Here is an 18,631-nt window from a genome sequence, read left to right as displayed (position 1 = left end):
GAGATGTGATCTGTTGTTTTTTTTCTTTAAAGGCAATTTTGTGCAAAAAAAAGTGGCCTCTTTTAACAAAACAAAATAATATGCCAATGAGAATGTTATGATAGAGAGGTGGGGGGAAGGAGTAGCGAAAAGGTTAAATTCCTTTGATTCACTTTTGCAGGTGATTTTCTCAGATTCAAATGAATATACGAACTGAAACTCAACATTCTTTTCGAAATGCACACTTAGAATTTGGCAATTAATGTTTGCAAAAAAAAAAAAACAACACAAAAAAACCCCCCAACACCACCACATCCATAACAGGAGCCTAAATCCAGTTGTTACCCTGATTAAAACAGACCCCTGAATCAATGAAACAAATGAGCCTCGATTCATCAAGGTCCTATTGATTGGGGAACTGCTCGAGAGCTCAGTGGGGTTGAGGTCTTTCTGGCTGCCACTTCCTCGGACGCATGAAGGAGAATATTGATGCCTCTGGGTTTTTAGGGACTCTGGGTGGGACGGGTGGAGGGAGATCCGGCAGGACTAGGAAGAGGGGTCCATCCTCATTGCTCTCGGGGGGGCTGGGGGAGTGCACAAACCCCCTCACCGTAACAATCAGTTCCCCTCTGAGGGTGTGTTAAAACTCTCTGCTTACCAGAGAGTGGCCTGTATGAGCGGAAACCGAAAAGGACTTGCTGTGTCTCACAGGAAGGAAGGCTAGAAAAAGCCCTGTGCTTTTAGACATGCAGGGGGCACCAAAAAACACCCTAATGCTGGCCTTCCGTGCCTGCTTTATCTGCATTCCCCAAGAGGCTACCGAACACCACCCTTGGAGGCGTGGGGGCCCTTGAACGGAGACCGGGCGATCTGAAACCTGGCCACGGCCACGAGGGGTCGTTTTCCCCCCTACCCGTGGCTGAAAAAGCAGGCCCTAATGGGGAGTATTCCAGGATGCCTTTCGGGCCCCAAAGCATCCTCGGTCCCTGAATCCATCCACGAGCCACTGCTTATAAACTTTAAAAGGACGAGAGGCGCAATGGGGCTTCCTTGGCGTTCTGCCACCCCCCCACCCCCTGCTTTTCTCTTCCGACCGGGGCTTTGGCTGGAGGAAACCCCCTCTGGCTTCGTTTCCTCACTCCAGCCTCTTTGTTTGCAGCTGGGGGTGGATACGAAGGTGTATCCTCCGTCCAGACGGCATCTTCCGCCCCAGCTGGCTGAGGGCCCTTGGACAGGAAGCCGGGACGGGCGGAGAAGAGTCGGCTATTTTAAAGTTCACGGGTGACCCTCGAGGGGGGGACTGCCGTCTTGAGATTTTAAGGCTCCAACCGGAGGCCGCCATGATGTCACAGAGGCCGGGCAGGGAAAGGCTCTTAAGTGGGGTGGAGGGAAGGAACCGCACTGCTTCTGGACCAGAATCTAGGGAAGACCTTGCCGAGCGGGGTGCTCAGTTTGCCGGCCTTGGAAAGATGGGAAGAGTGTCCACCAGCGGTTCCACCCACTCAGGTCGTGAGCAGAGTTTTGGCTGCAGCCCCTGCAATTTAGCCACTGCACCACTCTGAGTAGGGCTAAAGATAAATAACCGGAGCAAAGCTTCACCTGAGGGACTCGAGCCTGGCCTGGGGAATCTGGCTCGGTGTTTCTGGAAGCTCTGTGGAGAGGTACTTGGAGAAGGGCTTCTGGGAGCAATGCATGGCATCTCCAGCCTTCAGATCCTTGTTTGGATTAGCTTCTATTTATAAAGCCACTGCGAGGGATCCCGGACGGGGCATCTCGCCTCCCTCCTGGCGGTTGTTGACAGCTGCCAGATAGCAACGCCGGCCGTTCAGAGTCAAACTGCAGAGCTCCCTGCAATAGGCGGGCCAAACACAGGAAACACCGTTGCTGAACTTGCCTTAAAATAAATGAAGGGGGGGGGGTCACCACCCCGAGGATTCTTATTCAGGTTATTTTTTAAATAGTATTTTAATTTGGCTTACGTGTCATCAGACTGTACTAACATGCCAGTTGTATTCTGTTGGATTCTGTAATCCGGTTTTGGGGAGATCAGGCTCTTGAGAAGTGGCTAAGAAATCAATAAAGCGAACAAAGCAGGATTAGATGACAAGGCGCCTTGTCTCGGCCGTCCCCCAAACCTCTGCCATCTCTTGATTCATCCCAAAGTCCTGGGACAGAGCACCGGGGGGGGGGAGGGGGGTGGGGGCAGGATCCTCTCTCCTCTCACGTCAATGCTTAGGTACTGGTCCTTTATTTGAGGAACTGCCAGAGAAACACCTTTCTTTTTGAAAGTTTCCATTATTTGAAGGGACGCCTCGCCCCCAGATCGGATCTAAAGTTTAAGAACCACAAGAAGGACCTCAAAAGTGGCCTGTCTGCCATGAGCAGCCTCCGAATAGCAGCTCATCAGAGATGCAGCTTCAGCCAGAACTAAGGCCAGGGGACCAGGGCTTCGATCCAGGGTGCAGAAAGGTCACAATAACCATGCACCACCGATAAGTCAGCGCTGGCTTATACAGTGACCCTTTTCAAGATTTTCCAGGAAGAAACTACTTTGAAGGGCTTTACCCTTCCCTTCCTCTAGGGGGCAACCTTGGGACGGTGCAGCTGGCCCAAGGCCACCCAGGCTGGCTCCTCTCCCACAGTGGGGGAATCGAACTCCCAACCTTTGGCTCTGCAGCCAGAAACACCTAAGCCACTCAGCTATCCAGCAGAAATTTAGAAGGCAGAAAATGTTCTCAGACCCCCCACCTCTCACCATCCACCACAGCTGGAACAGCCCACCAACAGAGGATGGCACCGGAAGTCTGCCTAGCAACATCTGGAGGCCCAGAGGTTTTCTCTCTCACCCTTGCAAAGAATGCGAGGCAGGGCTGAGCTACCCCCCTGGGAAGTTCTAATCCTGCATCCGCTCGGTCTTGCGTGCCAAAGATGCTCTCTCTCGGAGTTCACCCACAAGCTGCAACACCTGTTGTGCTGAAAAACCAGACGGGGGGGTCCAGGGAGACAAGACTTCGGAGCAACTGCTGAGCTGGAATGCCGCTCAGAGGCTCCCAACCTTCACCCCCATTCTAAGCTTTAAAGGGGAAGAAACTCTAGACTCAATTGCCAAGCAGCCGACATTGCTATGTATGTAGATTAAAAATTGGCAGCCAGCAATGCTTAGACAATTTTAAGGCAGTAGGAAAAGAGGAAGATGAAATATGAGATGGATTGACCCAGTAAAGGAAGCCATCGCCAAGGAGGGCCGGGAATGACAAGGGCTTTTCATTGGGTCTCAGACACAGCTCAATGAGACCTAACAATGTTTTTCCCCTACTGCATAAATGTCACAAAAACAGGCAATAGCTTCCTAGTTGGATTTTTTAAATGATCCACTTTTTTTTTTTTTTGTCATTCAGCCACATTAGTCGGCGCTGGAGCCACAAGAGAACCTTCCTCCATTATTTCTCAGAAGTTACTTAAAAGTAATGATACTGTAAGAAAAAAAGAAGAGGGAAGAGATCTCTGACTGAATCACAGTGCAATTAATTAATTCATTCAATCCCGATTATAGGAAGAAATCACTTAGAAATAGTTTACGACTCCCAAACTTTGGGGACTCCAATAACTCCCCATTATACGTACCTTGGTCTTCTTGGCAATTAACCCAAACTGAGCCATCCACCGGCCACAACAAGTGGCCGGCGTGGTATTTGGAAAAAGACAGATGAAATGGAAGACGGGCCGCATCCACGCAAGGAATGTCGTGGGCAACAACTTTGGAGGGACCAACATCTATTTTTAACAAAACGTGTAGGGTGGATAAGAGAAGTATCAAGAGAAGGAATTTCCAGTTTCTCCCACCTCCTGTCTCCGTCCCACGCACACACACACACACACACACGTCCTCGTCCGTCTCTGTATTTTGAGTCACTTTTCTACCAAACTCGGAAAGGTAGAAGGGCCCACATTTAAAATGACCGGTGTTCCCGTATATAGTTTCCCGGGTCACGACAGCTGCAGCAGCTTTTTTTTTAAATATGCCGTAGCGAACTGTAAACACAGCAGGGTCTTGAGGTGCCTTAAAGATTAACGGGCTTTTTATAGTGTTTATCTGCCTACACCCCACATCAATCGCATCCAGCCATGAAGAGTTGATGCACGACGGATGTATGACCCTGTATGATCTACCTCAGTTGTACCTAACGCACCGAAAGGGCGTCTGGTTTTCCACTCTCTGCAGTTGCCTTCTCCACGTACAAAGAGATGGGAAAGGCTGACACACAGAGGAAGGGGCAGGATCTGTTCTCAGTTATCCCAGACTGCGGGACTCGCAATGGGGTCCTGCTCAGAATAGCAGGAAAAACTTCTTAACTGTTAGAGCGGTACAACAACAGAACCACTGACCTCAGGGGGAGGTGGAAGAAGCCAAGCTACACTTCAATGCCCAATTGCTGCCTACCACTGGACAGAAAAATTAAATTAGCTTTTTCCAGTAGATTAATCCACACTTTAATTCCCTGTGTCGTGACAGGCTAGGACTCTGGAGAACAGAGTTTGAATCCCTGCTTGGCCATGGAAACTTATGGGGAGCACGGAACAGGTAAAACCACTCCTTAAATATCTCTTACCTTGAAACCCATATTAGGGTTGCTTTATGTCGCTTCCGATGTGACGATACAAAATAGACACAACCAACACTTTGAAGGTTCACTACCAATGTCAACAATGCAATTGCTGTCATACCCCATTTTCTTTTAGACTGAGACTAAATGAAATGTGTCAGAGGAAGTGGATTTCCGTCTGCAAAATTGAAATAAATCCATTCGCCATGAAGAGACCACATCACGTTGGCTTTTCTTCTTTACATAGAATAAATTCGTTAGCCTGCGGAGTGCCACTGGACGCTTTGCTGTCATATACAGGTAAGTCATGGTTGACGTTGATGCCAGGTGACTTTACATACATTTAAAAAGAAATAAATCCACAGCTACTCCAGCAGCACTCCATGAAAAATTCAAAGCGCACAGAGAACGGCAACCTCCTTAAATCTAGGACAGGGGAAACGAGGCAGTAAAATCAGACATAAGACAAAAAACTAGTCAAGCTTTGCTCTGGAAGTGTCATGTAAACCCAGAAGTTGCAATAAAGGTAAATTAATGCTATTTTTAGAGGAGAAACAAACACACACACACACACATCCAGAAACGTGCTTCCATTTCATGACACACAAAAAAGGAAGCCTTTGAATACAGACATCAGTAGCAGCAGCCTTTTGAGAAAGGCACTATTTGCAAGAAAACGCCGCCTGTTCTTTGCAAGAGGAACGTGGCTCCTGATCTGCAGGGCTTTGGAAAGCCTGGAAATGCATCAAGGGTGCGACTGGCTACTACACCGTGAAAGGACAGGCGGCGGTAAACCCATAATCCTCTCTCTATTCTTTCAAAAGCTAAACAACACACCATCTCATTTCCCCCAAACAAAATCTGCTAGCCACCACCTTATTCCAGCATGCTTAAGTTGCATCCGAGAAATAAATCCTCATTCCTTGGATCTTTTTTGGTGTGTGAACGGGGTTTAATTATATTTCTTGATTGATTTCAGCACCAACCAGCAAGTGGCTTTTTGCTTAAGATTCTCTCTGACCGACTATGAACAATTTTCAAGTGATTTATGGATTTAATATTTGATGCTGGATTGTACTTTTGAGATACATTCAAAGGGGGGGGGGAACTAGCCTTCCTCGCCTGTCTTCCGAAAGCCATCTACGTACCTACAAGCAGTTCCTGTTCTGTCTCGGGGGTGAGTCACCAGGGACTGGAAGTAGACTTAAAGGCTTCCCGGATCTTTCTTCATAAAAGTCGCCTGCACTGCAACTCAGAGGGGGGGTCCCTCGGGCTTGTTCTATCAGCAGCTTCTCAAGGGGGCAAAGTTTAGGAACAACGTTGATTATGACATAGGCAGAAAACAATCCTGCATATAAATACTGTGACATAAAAAGAGCCCCCCCCCCCGCTCCAATGCCTTGTTTTTTACAGAGACTGCCAAGAAGCCCACAAGCCGGGCGCAAGGGCAAGACCTGGGCTCGGCTGTGCCCGTTAATGATAAACGATGGTTCGTAAAAGACGGGGCTGGAATATGGATATTCTAGGATGAGGATAAGCAATTTTGGCAGGCCTGGGGGTCACATTTTGGGTCTGTGGGATCCACCCGGAACAGTTCAGGCTGCTAAAAAAACTGCTAAAGATGAAACTCGAAGTGGGCAGAAGTCCTCGTTTTGAAAAACAGGAATTTGGAGGATTTAAACAAGGGGGGGCGAGAAATAACTTGGTTCCCCCTTTTTTTTAATGGAAAAGGAGGGGTGCAGGAAAGGACTCAAGGCTGCAAAAAAACAGCCTTGCAGGCGCAATGGGGGGGTCACGTGAAATCCCCCCCCAAGCCTGCCTTTTGCCCCCTTCTGTTTCCCTCTTGGGTATCTGCATGGCTCTTCCCAGCCGCTCTTCCTGTCGCCCTCCCTGTTATTGTTCCGCCCTCTGCCTCCATAGCTTAGGACTCCCAATTTCCACCTGGACAACGGCCGTTTTCCTTCCTCCTATAAAAGTCACCTCTTGTCTCCTTGTTTGAACTTAAAAGCAAATAGGGGTGGACAGGGGCGGCTCTCCAGATGTGACTGGACTGGAATGTCGGACATCCCCCACCACTGGCTACGAGGGCTAGGGCTTGCCTTCGAACAATATCTGGAGGGTGGCTGGCTGCCTACCAGTGAAATAAATAAAATAAACCAGCTTTGCCAACTTCGAAAACATCCACTCCCTCCCCATTTTCTACCAACCCCGCAGAAACAAGATACAATATTTTACGAAAGACTCACGAGATGGATTCACAAGCACCGCCGTGAATGTCAACAGCACGGACGCAGAGAAAATAGTTTATTTAGGGAGGAGGAGTAACAACCCCGTTTAAAAAAAATAGGCATTTTTCGACACTTTCTTTGTACAAAAAAATAAAATAAAAAGGAAGTTGGAAAAGGTGGGTCCTCAAACATGCCCTCATCCCCAGCCTTTCACTCAGGTCGGTCTCTGGGGGGGGGGGCCCAACCTGCTCCCGTCCTCTCAACAGCCGCCGGGCGAGGTCTCTCGGCTTCTCTCTTTAGCTTCTCCAGCCGCTGAACCCAGAACTGGATCTAAAAGACACAATGCGAAAACAAGTGGGTCAGACCGACCTCTCCCTCTGCCGGTGCGAAAGGCCTTCGCTCGCTCGCAGGTGGCCTAGAGGCCGAAGGGAGAGCCACTGCCAAATGGTTTGAAAGAAGGACACCTGGGGCCAGCCTTTCCCGTCCTGGAGCCGGACAGATATTTGGGAATCTCCCTTCCCTGATGGGCTGTGGCTTTCTGGGAAGTGTAGTCTAACACACTAACACACTAACACACTAACACACACACACACACACACACACACACACACACAGCCCTGGGTTTGGGAGCTGATGAGGGGTGGAATGGAGAAGCAACCTGGGCCACCATTCTTACCTGAACTAAACAATCCAGGTTGGGGTTTTGGTTCCCCCACCCACCCATTTTTAAGATCAAGCTATGCTATGGTGTGAATTCTGGGGGCTGTAGGTAGAAGACAGGGACTTTTTCAAGGTCTCGAAATCCCTCTGCACGTGGCCCGCGACAAGGCAGACGACCGTTCTCTTTGCTGAGCATCCCTGTCTTGGGCTCCTCAGGAGGCCCCTGTCTTGGTAGCCATCCCCCCCACCCCCACCCCCACAAAAGCTGCTCCACGGGGGGAACTGCTGCCACTGAGAACTTAAGCTTCTTATTCCTGCTCTTACAAGGAGAAATGAGAGCGTGAACAAAGCCTGAATCATCTCTTGCTGATTCAAAGTTCGACCGGGATTACCATGTTTGAAATTATTTCACTCCAAAAGAAGCTTTTTTTCTCACACATTCACTCTCTCACTCTTACATATACAGTGGTGCCTCGCATAGCGAACGCTTCGCTATGCGATGAATCCGCACAACGATGGGTCCCGGGCCATCGCTGGAGCGTTCGCTCAGCGATGGCCCCTATGGGCTTTTTTCACTATGCGATGATCGTGCGGATGCGATCAAAGCATAGCGAACAGCTGATCGGCGGTTCCAAATGGCTGCCGCTAAAACAAAATGGCGACCGCTGTTTTGCCTCGCTAACGAGGCATCCAAAATGGCCGCCGCAATGGAGAAAACTCGCAGAACGGTGAGTTTTAAGTCCATAGGAATGTATTAAATCAGTTTTAATATGTTCCTATGGACTTTTTTGTTTCACTTAACGATGGATTCGCTGAGCGAGGGTTAATCCGGAACGGATTAACCTCGCTAAGCGAGGCACCACTGTATATATATACACACACATACAGAGACACACACAAGCGTATAAAACAGTGATGGGGGACTTACGTGTTAGGTGAGCCAAAGCCAAAGCCTGCAGGAGAGAAAAATGCAGGAGGAAAAGGCTTCGTTAATCTACCGGCCAGTTTAAACGGAACTCTCGTTTCATCCTAAAACCAGGAGGTTATTATAAAAACCTCCCAAGTCAGATCTTTGATCCATCTTATTAGCAGTTATCTGCTCTGAAGCTGATTCTGACTTATGGCCAAACTTTTTCAGGGTTTCCCAGGTAGAGAGGACTCAGAAGTGGTCCCCCCCTTCCCTCCTTTGGGGGACATTTCAAGGCAGCTGGCCCAAGGCCACCCAGGCTGGCTCTTCTTCCGATTGGGGGAATCGGAACTCTGAACCTCTGGTTCTGCAGCCAGATTCCTAATTCACGCAGCTCTCCAGCCAGCTCTAGGGTAGACGAATATACTCTACCAGCGGCTGGTCGGCTGGAGAGACTGGACTCTGAGCCGCCAAGACCCCAAACCTGCCGTGGGGCCAACGAGGCGGCTCTCGGCCTTTCTTCCCCAAAGCCCCCCCCTCTGCTTCCCCGACGAGAGAGGGCCTTACCTCCTCCGCTTGTCCCGAAGCCGGAGAATCCGCTGCCTTGGGTGCCGAACCCTCCGGACTGCTGAGAGAGGGATCCGAAGGTTGGCGTGTTCTGAGTCGCCAGCGTGCCGAAGGACGCAGTGCTGGCTGTGCCGCCGAAGCTGGGGGGCCGAAGAGAAACACACCCCCGCGAGTCAAGGAGGGCCAGAAATAGGCCCTTTTTCCGCCCTAGCACCCCCAACGGTGGAACGCCTCCCCTCTCTTCTTTGGGACTGTGCAGCTGGCCCACGGCCACCCAGGCTGGCTCTATTTGCAGGCGGTCCAGTGTGGGATTTTTGAATTCCTCCAAACCTCTGGCTCTGTAGCCAGAGATCTAAAACCCGGAGTGATTCAGCAAAGGACACCTTCAAATGAACTTTCAAAGGGAGAGCTGCCCTTCCCAAAAGCGGGCACGGGGGCCACCCTGCTTAAATGGTTGCTACTCCCACGGAGAACTGAGTGTCAAGGCTCAAGCTTGCTCTGGGCTGTCCTTTCAGGAGGCACCTAACAGAAACTTGGGAAATCAGAGCTTTTAGCTTACGCGTAAGTCACGGGAGCGGAAAGGGATGGAAATGCCGGGCGTGACTTGTCAAAAGGACATGAAACCGAGGTCTGGGTGGTCTCCGTTGCCCCGGGCCCCCTCCCGCCCTTTTTTCCTGCCCGCTTACCCAAATCCTCCGGTGCTGGCGGCCGCCGTCCCCTCGCCGAAGACTTTGCCTCCCGTCGAGCCCAGAGGGCTTGAAAACGCTGGGGCTGAACCGAATGCTGGCGCCCCTCCGAACCCAGGGGACCCCCCGAAAGTGGGAGGGCTGCCAAACACTGGAGCAGCTCCGAAGCCACCTGAGCAAAACAGAGGCAAAAAAACAAAACAAAAAATAAACACAAGGGAGGGACAGAAAAAGAGAGCAAAGATAGACATCAAAGTTCACGACAAGCCAAGAAAGATAAGAGAGAGGAGGAAGCAGGAAAATAAATAATGAACGGTTAGATTCCACCACCACCCCCAAAAAAGGTGAAAAGGCCCAGGAGGAGCCAGCAGGGTGGCTTGTTCACGAAGCAGGCCGCCGCGGAGATCTTCGGAATTGCAGCTGCGCTTCCACAAAAGGCACACATGTGCCTCTTTCCGAAGGACAGGAGAAGTTGCAAAAGGCTTTCTTTTAAAGGCCCGGGTCAGGAAGACCGGGTGGGGTGGGGTGGGTGGTCCGCTTTTGGTCTCGGCTCACGTGCGAGCGCGACCATCCTCTCAGGCTCGCTGGACGGCCACGCCTGCGTGGCAAGGAGTCCGAGGAAGGCTTATACCAGGCCAAGGGGAGGATGGCCCGCATGGAGGCAGTCACTCTATCTCAGATTTACAACAACGCGTCCCTCGTGCAGCCTCGGAAGGAATCGCCGCCTCCCACCTGTTTCCGAAAACGGGGGAAACTCTCCGAGAGCGGATCAGCCATGGCTGGGCTGGGGCTGAGCTGGGGCTGGGGGGAGGCTGCCTCTTTCCGAGCAACAACCTGGGCGAGCGCACTTACTGCCAAAGGAGCGGCGAGATTCCGCCGGCATGGCCGTACAAAGGAATCCCTTTGACATGGGAGCGAAAAGCAGGCTGGGAACGCCGGCCAGAGCCTGCAGGCAGAGCAGCAGAAGCCGGCAGGGCGGCCGCCACCCATCCACCCGCCCGCCCGCCCGCCCGCCGGCTCTTGGCAAAAGAAGGCAGCAGTTGCTAAGGCAGCGGTTTCTGATGTCGCTAGCAAAAAGGAAAAAAAAACACCCGCACACACACGACAACCCTTTCAGCTTAGCTGCGCATCGCACCCTAGAGGCAGGCAGAGACAAGGAGCCTGACCCACTCTCCGGGCGGCCACGAGGAGCCAAGGCTGGCTGATGGCCCAGAGAGGACCCGTCTCAGAGCTATGGCGCTTCCTCCTCCCTCCACCCGGATCGATCGCGGTGGAGACTCCCCACCCCCACCCCCACGAGGGCTTTCTGCCCAAACAGGAACGCCTGACCCCTCGCCGAGATCCCTCTTCCCTTGGGGCAGAGGCTCTGAAGGGCTCAGCCGTATTCCCCCCCCACACACACACACCCTGCTTTTTTCACGCAATGCAAGCCCTTCTTGGAGGGCCTCAGAACATTTTATTAATTTTAATTATTTTGCCCTTTTATTTTGCCTTTTTATTGTATTTTAAATGTTGTAAGCCGCCCAGAGACCTTCGGGTAGTGTGGGCGGCATATAAATAAATAAATAAATTAATTAAAATAAAATAAAAACCGCTGCTTTTCAGAAGGAAGGGAAGCCTTCACAGGGACAAACCTCATCAGCCTCTTTTCTGCAAACGGACAGAGCGGGGAGTCGCGGAAGTGACTACCATGCCCAGAATCCTTTGCTAGCCAGCTGACTAGCTGCCCAGTCCAGAAAGTAACTGCCTCGTCCTCTTGTTCAAATTATAAAACGTCAGAGGCCTGATCCGCTGAGCAAAACTTTATAACACTTTCGTAACGACCACGAATGGTTTCGTAACGTATTAAGGACAGACTCCTTTCCGAGAGGCAACGATCAGAAGTGGGCCCGGCGTTTCAAAGGGTGGCCCCACCAGCGATGTACGCAGAGGATTTTTATAAGATATGGACTGCTTTCCAATTGGTTTAGCGAAGAACTTCTTGCATGCAATAACCCCCACACACACACACACACCTTCCTGGAACCCAGAACCCCACAATGTCATTCAGACCATTTCCCGTTCTGCTCTTCCACCTTATAACAGGGATTCCTGCTCAGAGACTGGCTACCAGCCGTTCTTGAACAGTTCGGACTGGGGATGCATCTTAATACCCTGGGTGAAATTCCAGTCTCGGCCCATGGAATAGACACCACCCGCTTGTAAACACAGCTGTCCGAGGGGAAAAAATAACAATAAAAATAAGAGCTCCAGCTGAATTATTTAAACCTAGACCAGATATCCAGTTACACCTTCGTCTATGACTCACCACGCTTTATCTACCGTCTTTTCAGCCTGAGGGATGTGTCGTATATTGTAAATTAATCGACACACAAGGGTGACAAACAAGAAGGGGAGAAGCAGCAGCCCGGGAAGGAAGAGAGGCTGTTTATATCAGGTGAGGACTAAGTGTGTCTCTTTACTCCAGGAGGTGTTTAGAAAAAGAGCCATTTTTTGGCCCCAAAGCCGATCACCCAATCCACGGGGGATCCACAGAAAGGCAAATAAAGTTTGCGTCACTATCAGTCACAATTTCTGAGAAGCGACACTGAAAAGAGTGAGGTACGCCCCCCCCCAGGGACCTCCCGAGACAAACCCACCATAGCTGCAGCAAAAGGACAAACGTTTTCATTTCCAGCTTTAAGGATCCAATGTAGAACGAACACTATAAGTATTCTAGGATTTATAAAAGGTGCTACGCTAAGCCACTTCTGTTCCTTAGGAAGACAAGCGAGTTTTTAATTCATTCATTAGATTCATACTCTAATTCCCCCTCCCCCGTAGACAGATTCATGCTTCTAGTCCTCAGGTTTGTGAACACACACACACACACACACACACACACACACACACACACACACACAGAAACCTCAAGAAGCACATTTTCCTGAATGTTAATTGCTCTGCGCTTCTGGGAAGACCCAGAGCTGAGAAATGGATGCAAAAACAATTCCAATGTGCCAAGTTGGCATTGTTTGCCCGAGCTGGGGGATTTGTAGTTTATTTCTATATTTAAAAAAAAAAAAAACAGCAAAAAGAAGACCCAGCCCTGTCTAGAAAGCAATGCAGCCGATGCTGCAGGGAAATATCCAAGTTAACGGCTGGCATTTTATGCCCACCTCCCTTGGCCGGAGAACAGCGGGTGCCCACGCGCTGCCTCCCCTTCTTGGGAATTCCGTGAGGCTGATTTCACCCAGCTGGACGGAGGCGGGTCACGCTTCTTTGCCTGACGACTCTTTTGAACCACTGACTTTTTAATTCTTTTTCCCACCAGGTCCCCCAAAGCATCTCGATTTCCTTTGGCCTGCCTCTTTCACTTATATCCGGTTTCTGGGTAAACTCCAAATTTCCTTTCCCACTCGTTGAAAGACGAGTGTGTTTAAAGGACTCTCCGGGCAGTTTGCCACTTAATTTAGGCAGGCTACACAGTGATCTCTCCCCCCCTCCAAGCAATCTGGATTCTCAATTTTCCGACCTTGGAAGGATGGAAGGCTGAGCTGACCTCCAGACGGCTACCCGGGGGGCGAGCAGAGTTCTGGCTGCAGTTGAACCCCTGTGCCACGAGGCTCAGGGCGCTGGCTCCAATACAGGGACTCGCCCGGCGATCCCTGGGCTCACCACACCGGGAAATCTCCCTCCCCCCGGGAGGAGAGGGTTGGGTATTTTTTTTCTCTTCTTTTTTTTCCGCCCACCTCCTGCCCCAAAGACGGCTCTGCCCTGGTGCATCATCACAACAAAGGAGATGGCCCAAGCGGAATACCTGCTTTGGTCGGGCTGGCGAACCCAAAGCCATGAGACGCCACGCTGCCTCCGCCGGAGCTGAAGGTGCCCATCGGCTTCTGGTCCCCGAAGGAGGTGGTGCCAAACCCAAAGGTCTTGGCCCCACTATTTCCAAAAAGGCTGGACGTATCTGGGGCAGGGGGAAAGGAGAGACGTTGGCGCAAGACACGGAGGAAAACGGACTTCCCTGGCAAAGGTCTAGGGTGTGTCTGTGTGTGCGCGCGCGCATGTACAGGCCTGATCAGAACCGGGACAGGATGTAAAAGGACATGAAAGAGTTCCTTTAGACACCATGCTTCCACGCGGAAGAAACTTAAGGCCCCTCGCATTAACGATGCGACGCAAGAGGAGATTCTGGTTGCGGGAATGTAAAAACTACAGCGTGCACTTTATTCAGAATTAAGACCGACACGTTCTGGCTCAGCTGCAAACCAGTTCGGTTTTGCAGTTGGTTTGTGGCTCATGGCTAACCTTGACCACAAATCATCACGGACCATCCACTTTCCAGGTTCTTGCCAATCTGATGACAATATTAAAGCAGAGGAAGATTTTTTTGGGGGGGGGAGGAGAGGTCCTGATTATGCATTTATTCTGGCACTATCACTCCCCCTGCCAAGCTGACAATGTTGAATAGGCTGTTTGGTTCATGCTCACACAGGCTGTCCCCGCAACGCTGCAGCCACCGAGCGGGTGAACAAGCGTTAATGGGGACGCAACAGATCCACGTAAACCAGAAGAACCGCCGGGGCAGGAAAAAAACGCAACCCCCCCAACGGCCTACTTACTCTGCGTGGCCGACGAGCCGAACCCTCCGCTGGTGGAACTGAACGGATTCTTGTTCGCCGCCTCGTGGCTTGGTTTTCCTCCCAGGCCGCTGAAGAAGCCTCCACCTCTCCCCGCGCTGCTTCCGGGCCCGAACAGCCCCCCGCTGGACAAGGTCTGCTGCAAAGATCACAGCCACCCCCCCAAAAAAAGAGGGTAAAATTGTTTTGAGAGACTCTGTTTTGGCAGGGTCAGAAAGGGTTCTTGAGCACCTAACGGTCAGAGGCACCTCAATGAGGACTAGCAACTTTGCTCAGCCCCCACCCCCATCCCCGGATTTGGTCCAGGATTCAAAAAGACTGAATTTACCAAGGTCCACACTCGCGGACAGTTCCAAATGAAAATTTTGATTATCTCCTCCTCTTTACTTTTCAGCCAGCTGTTTTCAGAGGTATTTGAAAGATTCTTTATTTGGGCGATTTAAAAGTTGTGTTTCAACCATTACTCTTGAAAACGGTTTACTATTAAGGAAAAATTAAGTTGCCGATCAAAATTACGACCCTAAGATGTCGTTACGACTGTCCCTGAACACGGAGGTTAGACTTCATCGCCGTATGGAATAGTTGTTGGCTTTCCCAACTCCGTGGGTTTGTTGAATGACCTTGTAAAAGTGTTTTAAGATACGGCTGTTGCCATTACATCTCGTGTCCCTGACGTCTAGATGCAAAACTTCCTGGCGCTTTTCTGATTTACTGTAATGTGAGTTGACTGCTTTGAACGAACAGTGTTTCAGCATCAAGGAGATTCTTTCCTCCTAAACCAGAACTAAGGATGGTTTTGCAGATTTTTTTTTCTTTCATTTACTTTTTTTAATGAGGCGGGCACGCTAAAAGAAAGTCTCACCTGGCCAAAGAGGTTACCGCTGGTGCTGGATGCTTGCCCGAACACGGTGCCCGGGCTGCTGGAACCAAAGGCTGGAAAGGGAGGAGAAACAGGGGTGGAGGAGAGAAAGAGGGAGCATATTAGTGCTGAGTTACAGACATTTTAAAGACCAGTATTGCTCCGAGCGCTTTGGGCCCCTGTTCACGCCGGCTTCCTCACCTGAGGCCTGGCAAAAGCTGAATCCTGTCGCGGACGCGGCGGAGGTGGTGGTGGCGCCAAAGACGGACCCCGTCTGTCCAAAGCTGGAGCTCTGCCCAAAGGCCGGCGTGGTGCTTTGGCCAAAGGGCCCAGGGGTGGAGGAAGGCTGTCCAAAGGAGAAGGAGCTGGTGGTGCTGGTGCTGGAGGGGGCCCCAAAGACGCCCCCGCTGCTGGAAGCCGGGGGGGCGGGGGCGGAGGCCGCCTGCCCGAAGGTGGGAGGGGACCCAAAAGCCACCTGGTTGAACGTGAAGCCGCCGGAGGTGCTGGCTGCTTGCCCGAAGGCCGGGGCTTGCCCGAAGGCCGGCTGGCCAAAGCCGGACATGGTGGTGGCCCCAAAGGCGGAGGCGTTAAACCCGGTGGTTCCCCCCTGAGTGGCCACCGCGGAGGTGGAGGCTGGGGTGGCCGCGGGGGGTTGGCCGAACGGCGACGAGGAGGTGGTCGCCACTGGGGGGAGCTGGCCAAAGACCGGGGGGGCGGCCAGAGTGGCTGCCGGGTCGGCCGCCGGCTGGCTGAAGGCAGAGCCCGAAGAGGCGGCGCTCGAGACGGCCGGCTGCACAAAGACGGAAGGGCTGGCGGCGACGGTGGTGGCCGTAAACGCAGAGGCTCCTGTCGCCGGACTCTGGAGGGGCGCAGTACTCGGGTTGGCGGAAGGGCTGGCGGGTTCTTCCGGCTGGGGGGCCGCGTTGGCTGGTGCCGAGGTCGCCGGAGGGAGCTGGTCCGAGGCGGGCACCCCCGGGGCTGCTTCAGCCCTTGGGCCAAGAGAAATAGCGGGCGGAGGGACATCTTTGGCGGACGGGTCCGGCGAAGAGGCAGCTGGGCTTCCCGCCTCGCCTTCTGCCGGCGAAGGGGGGGCAAGCTCTTGCGCAGGTTCCAGAGGCTGCGACGGTGCTGGAGGTGACAGCGCCGCCCCGGCCCCCTCGCTCTGAACCGGCTGCTCCAGCGCCAGCGTAGTCTTCGCCTCGTCCTCTTCTTTCTCCAGCTGCGACGAGACGGTGGCCGGTGGCGCTGAACTCAGCAGGCTTCCGAAGGAGAGCGTCGTCGTGGCCGGAAGAGGAGCCGAGGGAGCGGCCGAGGCAGGTGCGGCGGTGGTCGCCCGTACGCCAAACGCAAACAAGGACTTTGGGGGGCCCGTGGACGCCCCGAGACCAAAAGTGCCAGGAGGTCCCGTCATGACCACCTGGACGTCGCCAAAGATGCTGCTGGTGGTGGTGGCGGAAGATGACAAAGGAGCCGTTGACGCTGGGGGGGCCGTGGTGGCCTCCGACCCCTTGCCTGGGAGGGCAAATCCAGAAGGCACCACGGCGGCTTCTTCGGGGACCTGGCCGCCCACAGCGGGAGCGGAGGGAGGTTTGGAAGAGGCCACCTTGCTGGTCTCGTCCGCTTGGCCGACTCTTAGTCCGGAGAAGCTCCCCAGAGTTTCTCCCGCCACCGGGCCCTGGAAAAGAGGGTCGCCTCGTTTCGACAGAAAGCTCTCCACTCTGGCAGGGGCGGCCGGAGGAACGGAGGCGGACGCGCTTGGGCCGTTCGCCGGGCACACATCGCCAGAGCCGCTGCTCTCCGCACCGCCTCCCAAAGCGCTGGGGGGGTTGGCGGGCGCCACAGTGAAGGAGTTCTCCGGAGCGGTCCCGAAGGTGCTCTTCTCCCCGAGGGGAAAGGCGTCAGGCTGGCTCGGCTCCTTGGTAGGCAGGGCGGCAGTGGCTGCCAAGGCAGAAGAGAGGCAAAAGGGGCACAGGTCAGAAGGGGAGGCTCCTCTGTTCTCCTCCTCTAGAGCAGCTTTCGGCCCTGAAACTCTCCCTCAAGGCCTGCGCAGAAGGACCCCGGTTCAACCTTCCGCACCCTCCCTTTATAAGGAAGCCTCTCCCAGCCATTCCCGAACTGAACAGACAAACGACTCGGATGCTCTTAGAAGCCCCCAGCTCCCGACCCACAAAAGAGGTTGCCTACTGCACCTCTGCAAGGTCTAGGGATCGCTGCGCGGGGGGTGACTGGGCTGCGCAAGCCCTCCCCATGAGTAGTGGAAGAGCAGCCCGGGGGTCCTCAAACTGGGATCTCCCCAGATGTTCTTGGACTACAACACCCAGAAGCCTTCGCCACTTGCTGGGCTGGCCAGGACTTCTGGGCGTTGCTGTCTGAGAACACCTGGGGGACCCCCGTTCTAGCCGGACATCCTGTTTCCAGAAGTCTCTCTGGGGCAACATATCCTGCTTCCCACGGTGGCCGGACGGAGGACGCCTCCCTGGTCACTCAAGGCCCCCCAAACGGAGGATCCGCTTGTCTGGGCAGCCACGTCAGGGGCCTGGGTTGTCTCAAGGCGGCTGCTTCCACTCTGGCTCGTCATCCTTTTTTACTAGGAGCACTGCTGGCTTGATTTAGAAAGGGAGATCTACGACCTTGAGACAAAATACCCGAGGGCACAAAGAATATTTTTAGGAGACTCCCCGCTCTGTGGTGCCATCCTGACCCTTCCGGTTCTCTGTTCCCATCGCGCCTCTTGCAGAAAACTGACCTTGCAAACCTGCAGAGCCTGAAGCTGCCGGGGAAGAAGTGGCTGGCGTGAAGTTGAGTCCGGACCTTGATCGGAAAAACAGAGGAAGACAATGTGAGGCAATCAAACGCATGATAAGCATCCGCAACAAAGAGCAAAGGGAGGGAGGGAGGCTGGCTGCTGGGGGTCAGGGTGCAAGCATCATCCAAAAGCCGCAGACAGACGAGATCCACCGCGAAGGCGCTCGGTAGGCGAGCTTCTTGTGGTCTCTGTTCAGTATCTGAATACTGGATCGGGTGTTTCAAGCCAAAGTGAACGGTGGTCCATTGCGTCCCGAGATGGAAGGAGGGGCTCGATGAGGGAGAGAGACGTATTCGGGAATCTGAAGCCGCCTGCACGGTTCCCCCTTCTCCTTATTCATCATCACAAGCGTTCGGCAAGAGGAGGGAGCCGACGCAGGAAGGCAGGAGGCTCAAGCCAGATGGACGCACCAGAACCAGGACACACCACCCTGCCTCTCTCTCTCTCTCTCTCTCTCTCTGAAGCCCCAAGCCGGCTGCACAACGCAGAGGCGTGAGATGAGGGGCGGGGGGAGAAGGAGGAAAGAAAATTCAAACCCGAAAGGGCTAAAGGAAGAGGTCATACTAACCCCGCAGAGGCAAACGTGAACGGCTTGTTGAACTGGGCAGCCGTTACTGGCGTGGCTGTCGTAGAAGAAGCCGCCTCAGTGGTCAAGGCCTTCATCAGCCCTTGTCCTGAAACGGCAGCAGGAACAGAGAGTTGTGAGAAAACAC

The 18,631-nt window shown here is 53.0% G+C and overlaps 1 protein-coding gene across 4 annotated transcripts in view; it reads right to left on the bottom strand.

Annotated features, from left to right (window-relative positions):
- Nucleotides 1-6,870: 6,870 nt before the first annotated feature.
- The window catches only part of NUP214 (nucleoporin 214), a 32,634-nt gene continuing 20,873 nt past the window's right edge, over nt 6,871-18,631 (bottom strand). For 2 of the 4 annotated variants that reach the window (XM_020794890.3, XM_020794893.3), the window contains exons 27-36: nt 18,487-18,592; nt 17,859-17,923; nt 15,314-17,050; nt 15,116-15,186; nt 14,236-14,392; nt 13,431-13,580; nt 9,632-9,803; nt 8,946-9,085; nt 8,400-8,424; nt 6,871-7,141 (exon numbers count right to left, since the gene is read on the bottom strand). In XM_020794890.3, the coding sequence (XP_020650549.3) occupies nt 7,108-7,141; nt 8,400-8,424; nt 8,946-9,085; nt 9,632-9,803; nt 13,431-13,580; nt 14,236-14,392; nt 15,116-15,186; nt 15,314-17,050; nt 17,859-17,923; nt 18,487-18,592 (2,657 nt within the window). In that variant the 3' untranslated portion in view covers nt 6,871-7,107. The remainder of the gene's footprint in view (nt 7,142-8,399; nt 8,425-8,945; nt 9,086-9,631; nt 9,804-13,430; nt 13,581-14,235; nt 14,393-15,115; nt 15,187-15,313; nt 17,051-17,858; nt 17,924-18,486; nt 18,593-18,631) is intronic. The other 2 variants (XM_072984969.2, XM_072984970.2) reach the window with 2 other exon arrangements.

Source organism: Pogona vitticeps, chromosome ZW-PAR (genome assembly GCF_051106095.1).
Source record: "Pogona vitticeps strain Pit_001003342236 chromosome ZW-PAR, PviZW2.1, whole genome shotgun sequence".
NCBI classification, from domain to species: Eukaryota; Metazoa; Chordata; class Lepidosauria; order Squamata; family Agamidae; genus Pogona; species Pogona vitticeps.
Note: the sequence above shows the minus strand (reverse complement) of the source record. Positions and strands in the feature narration are given on the sequence as shown.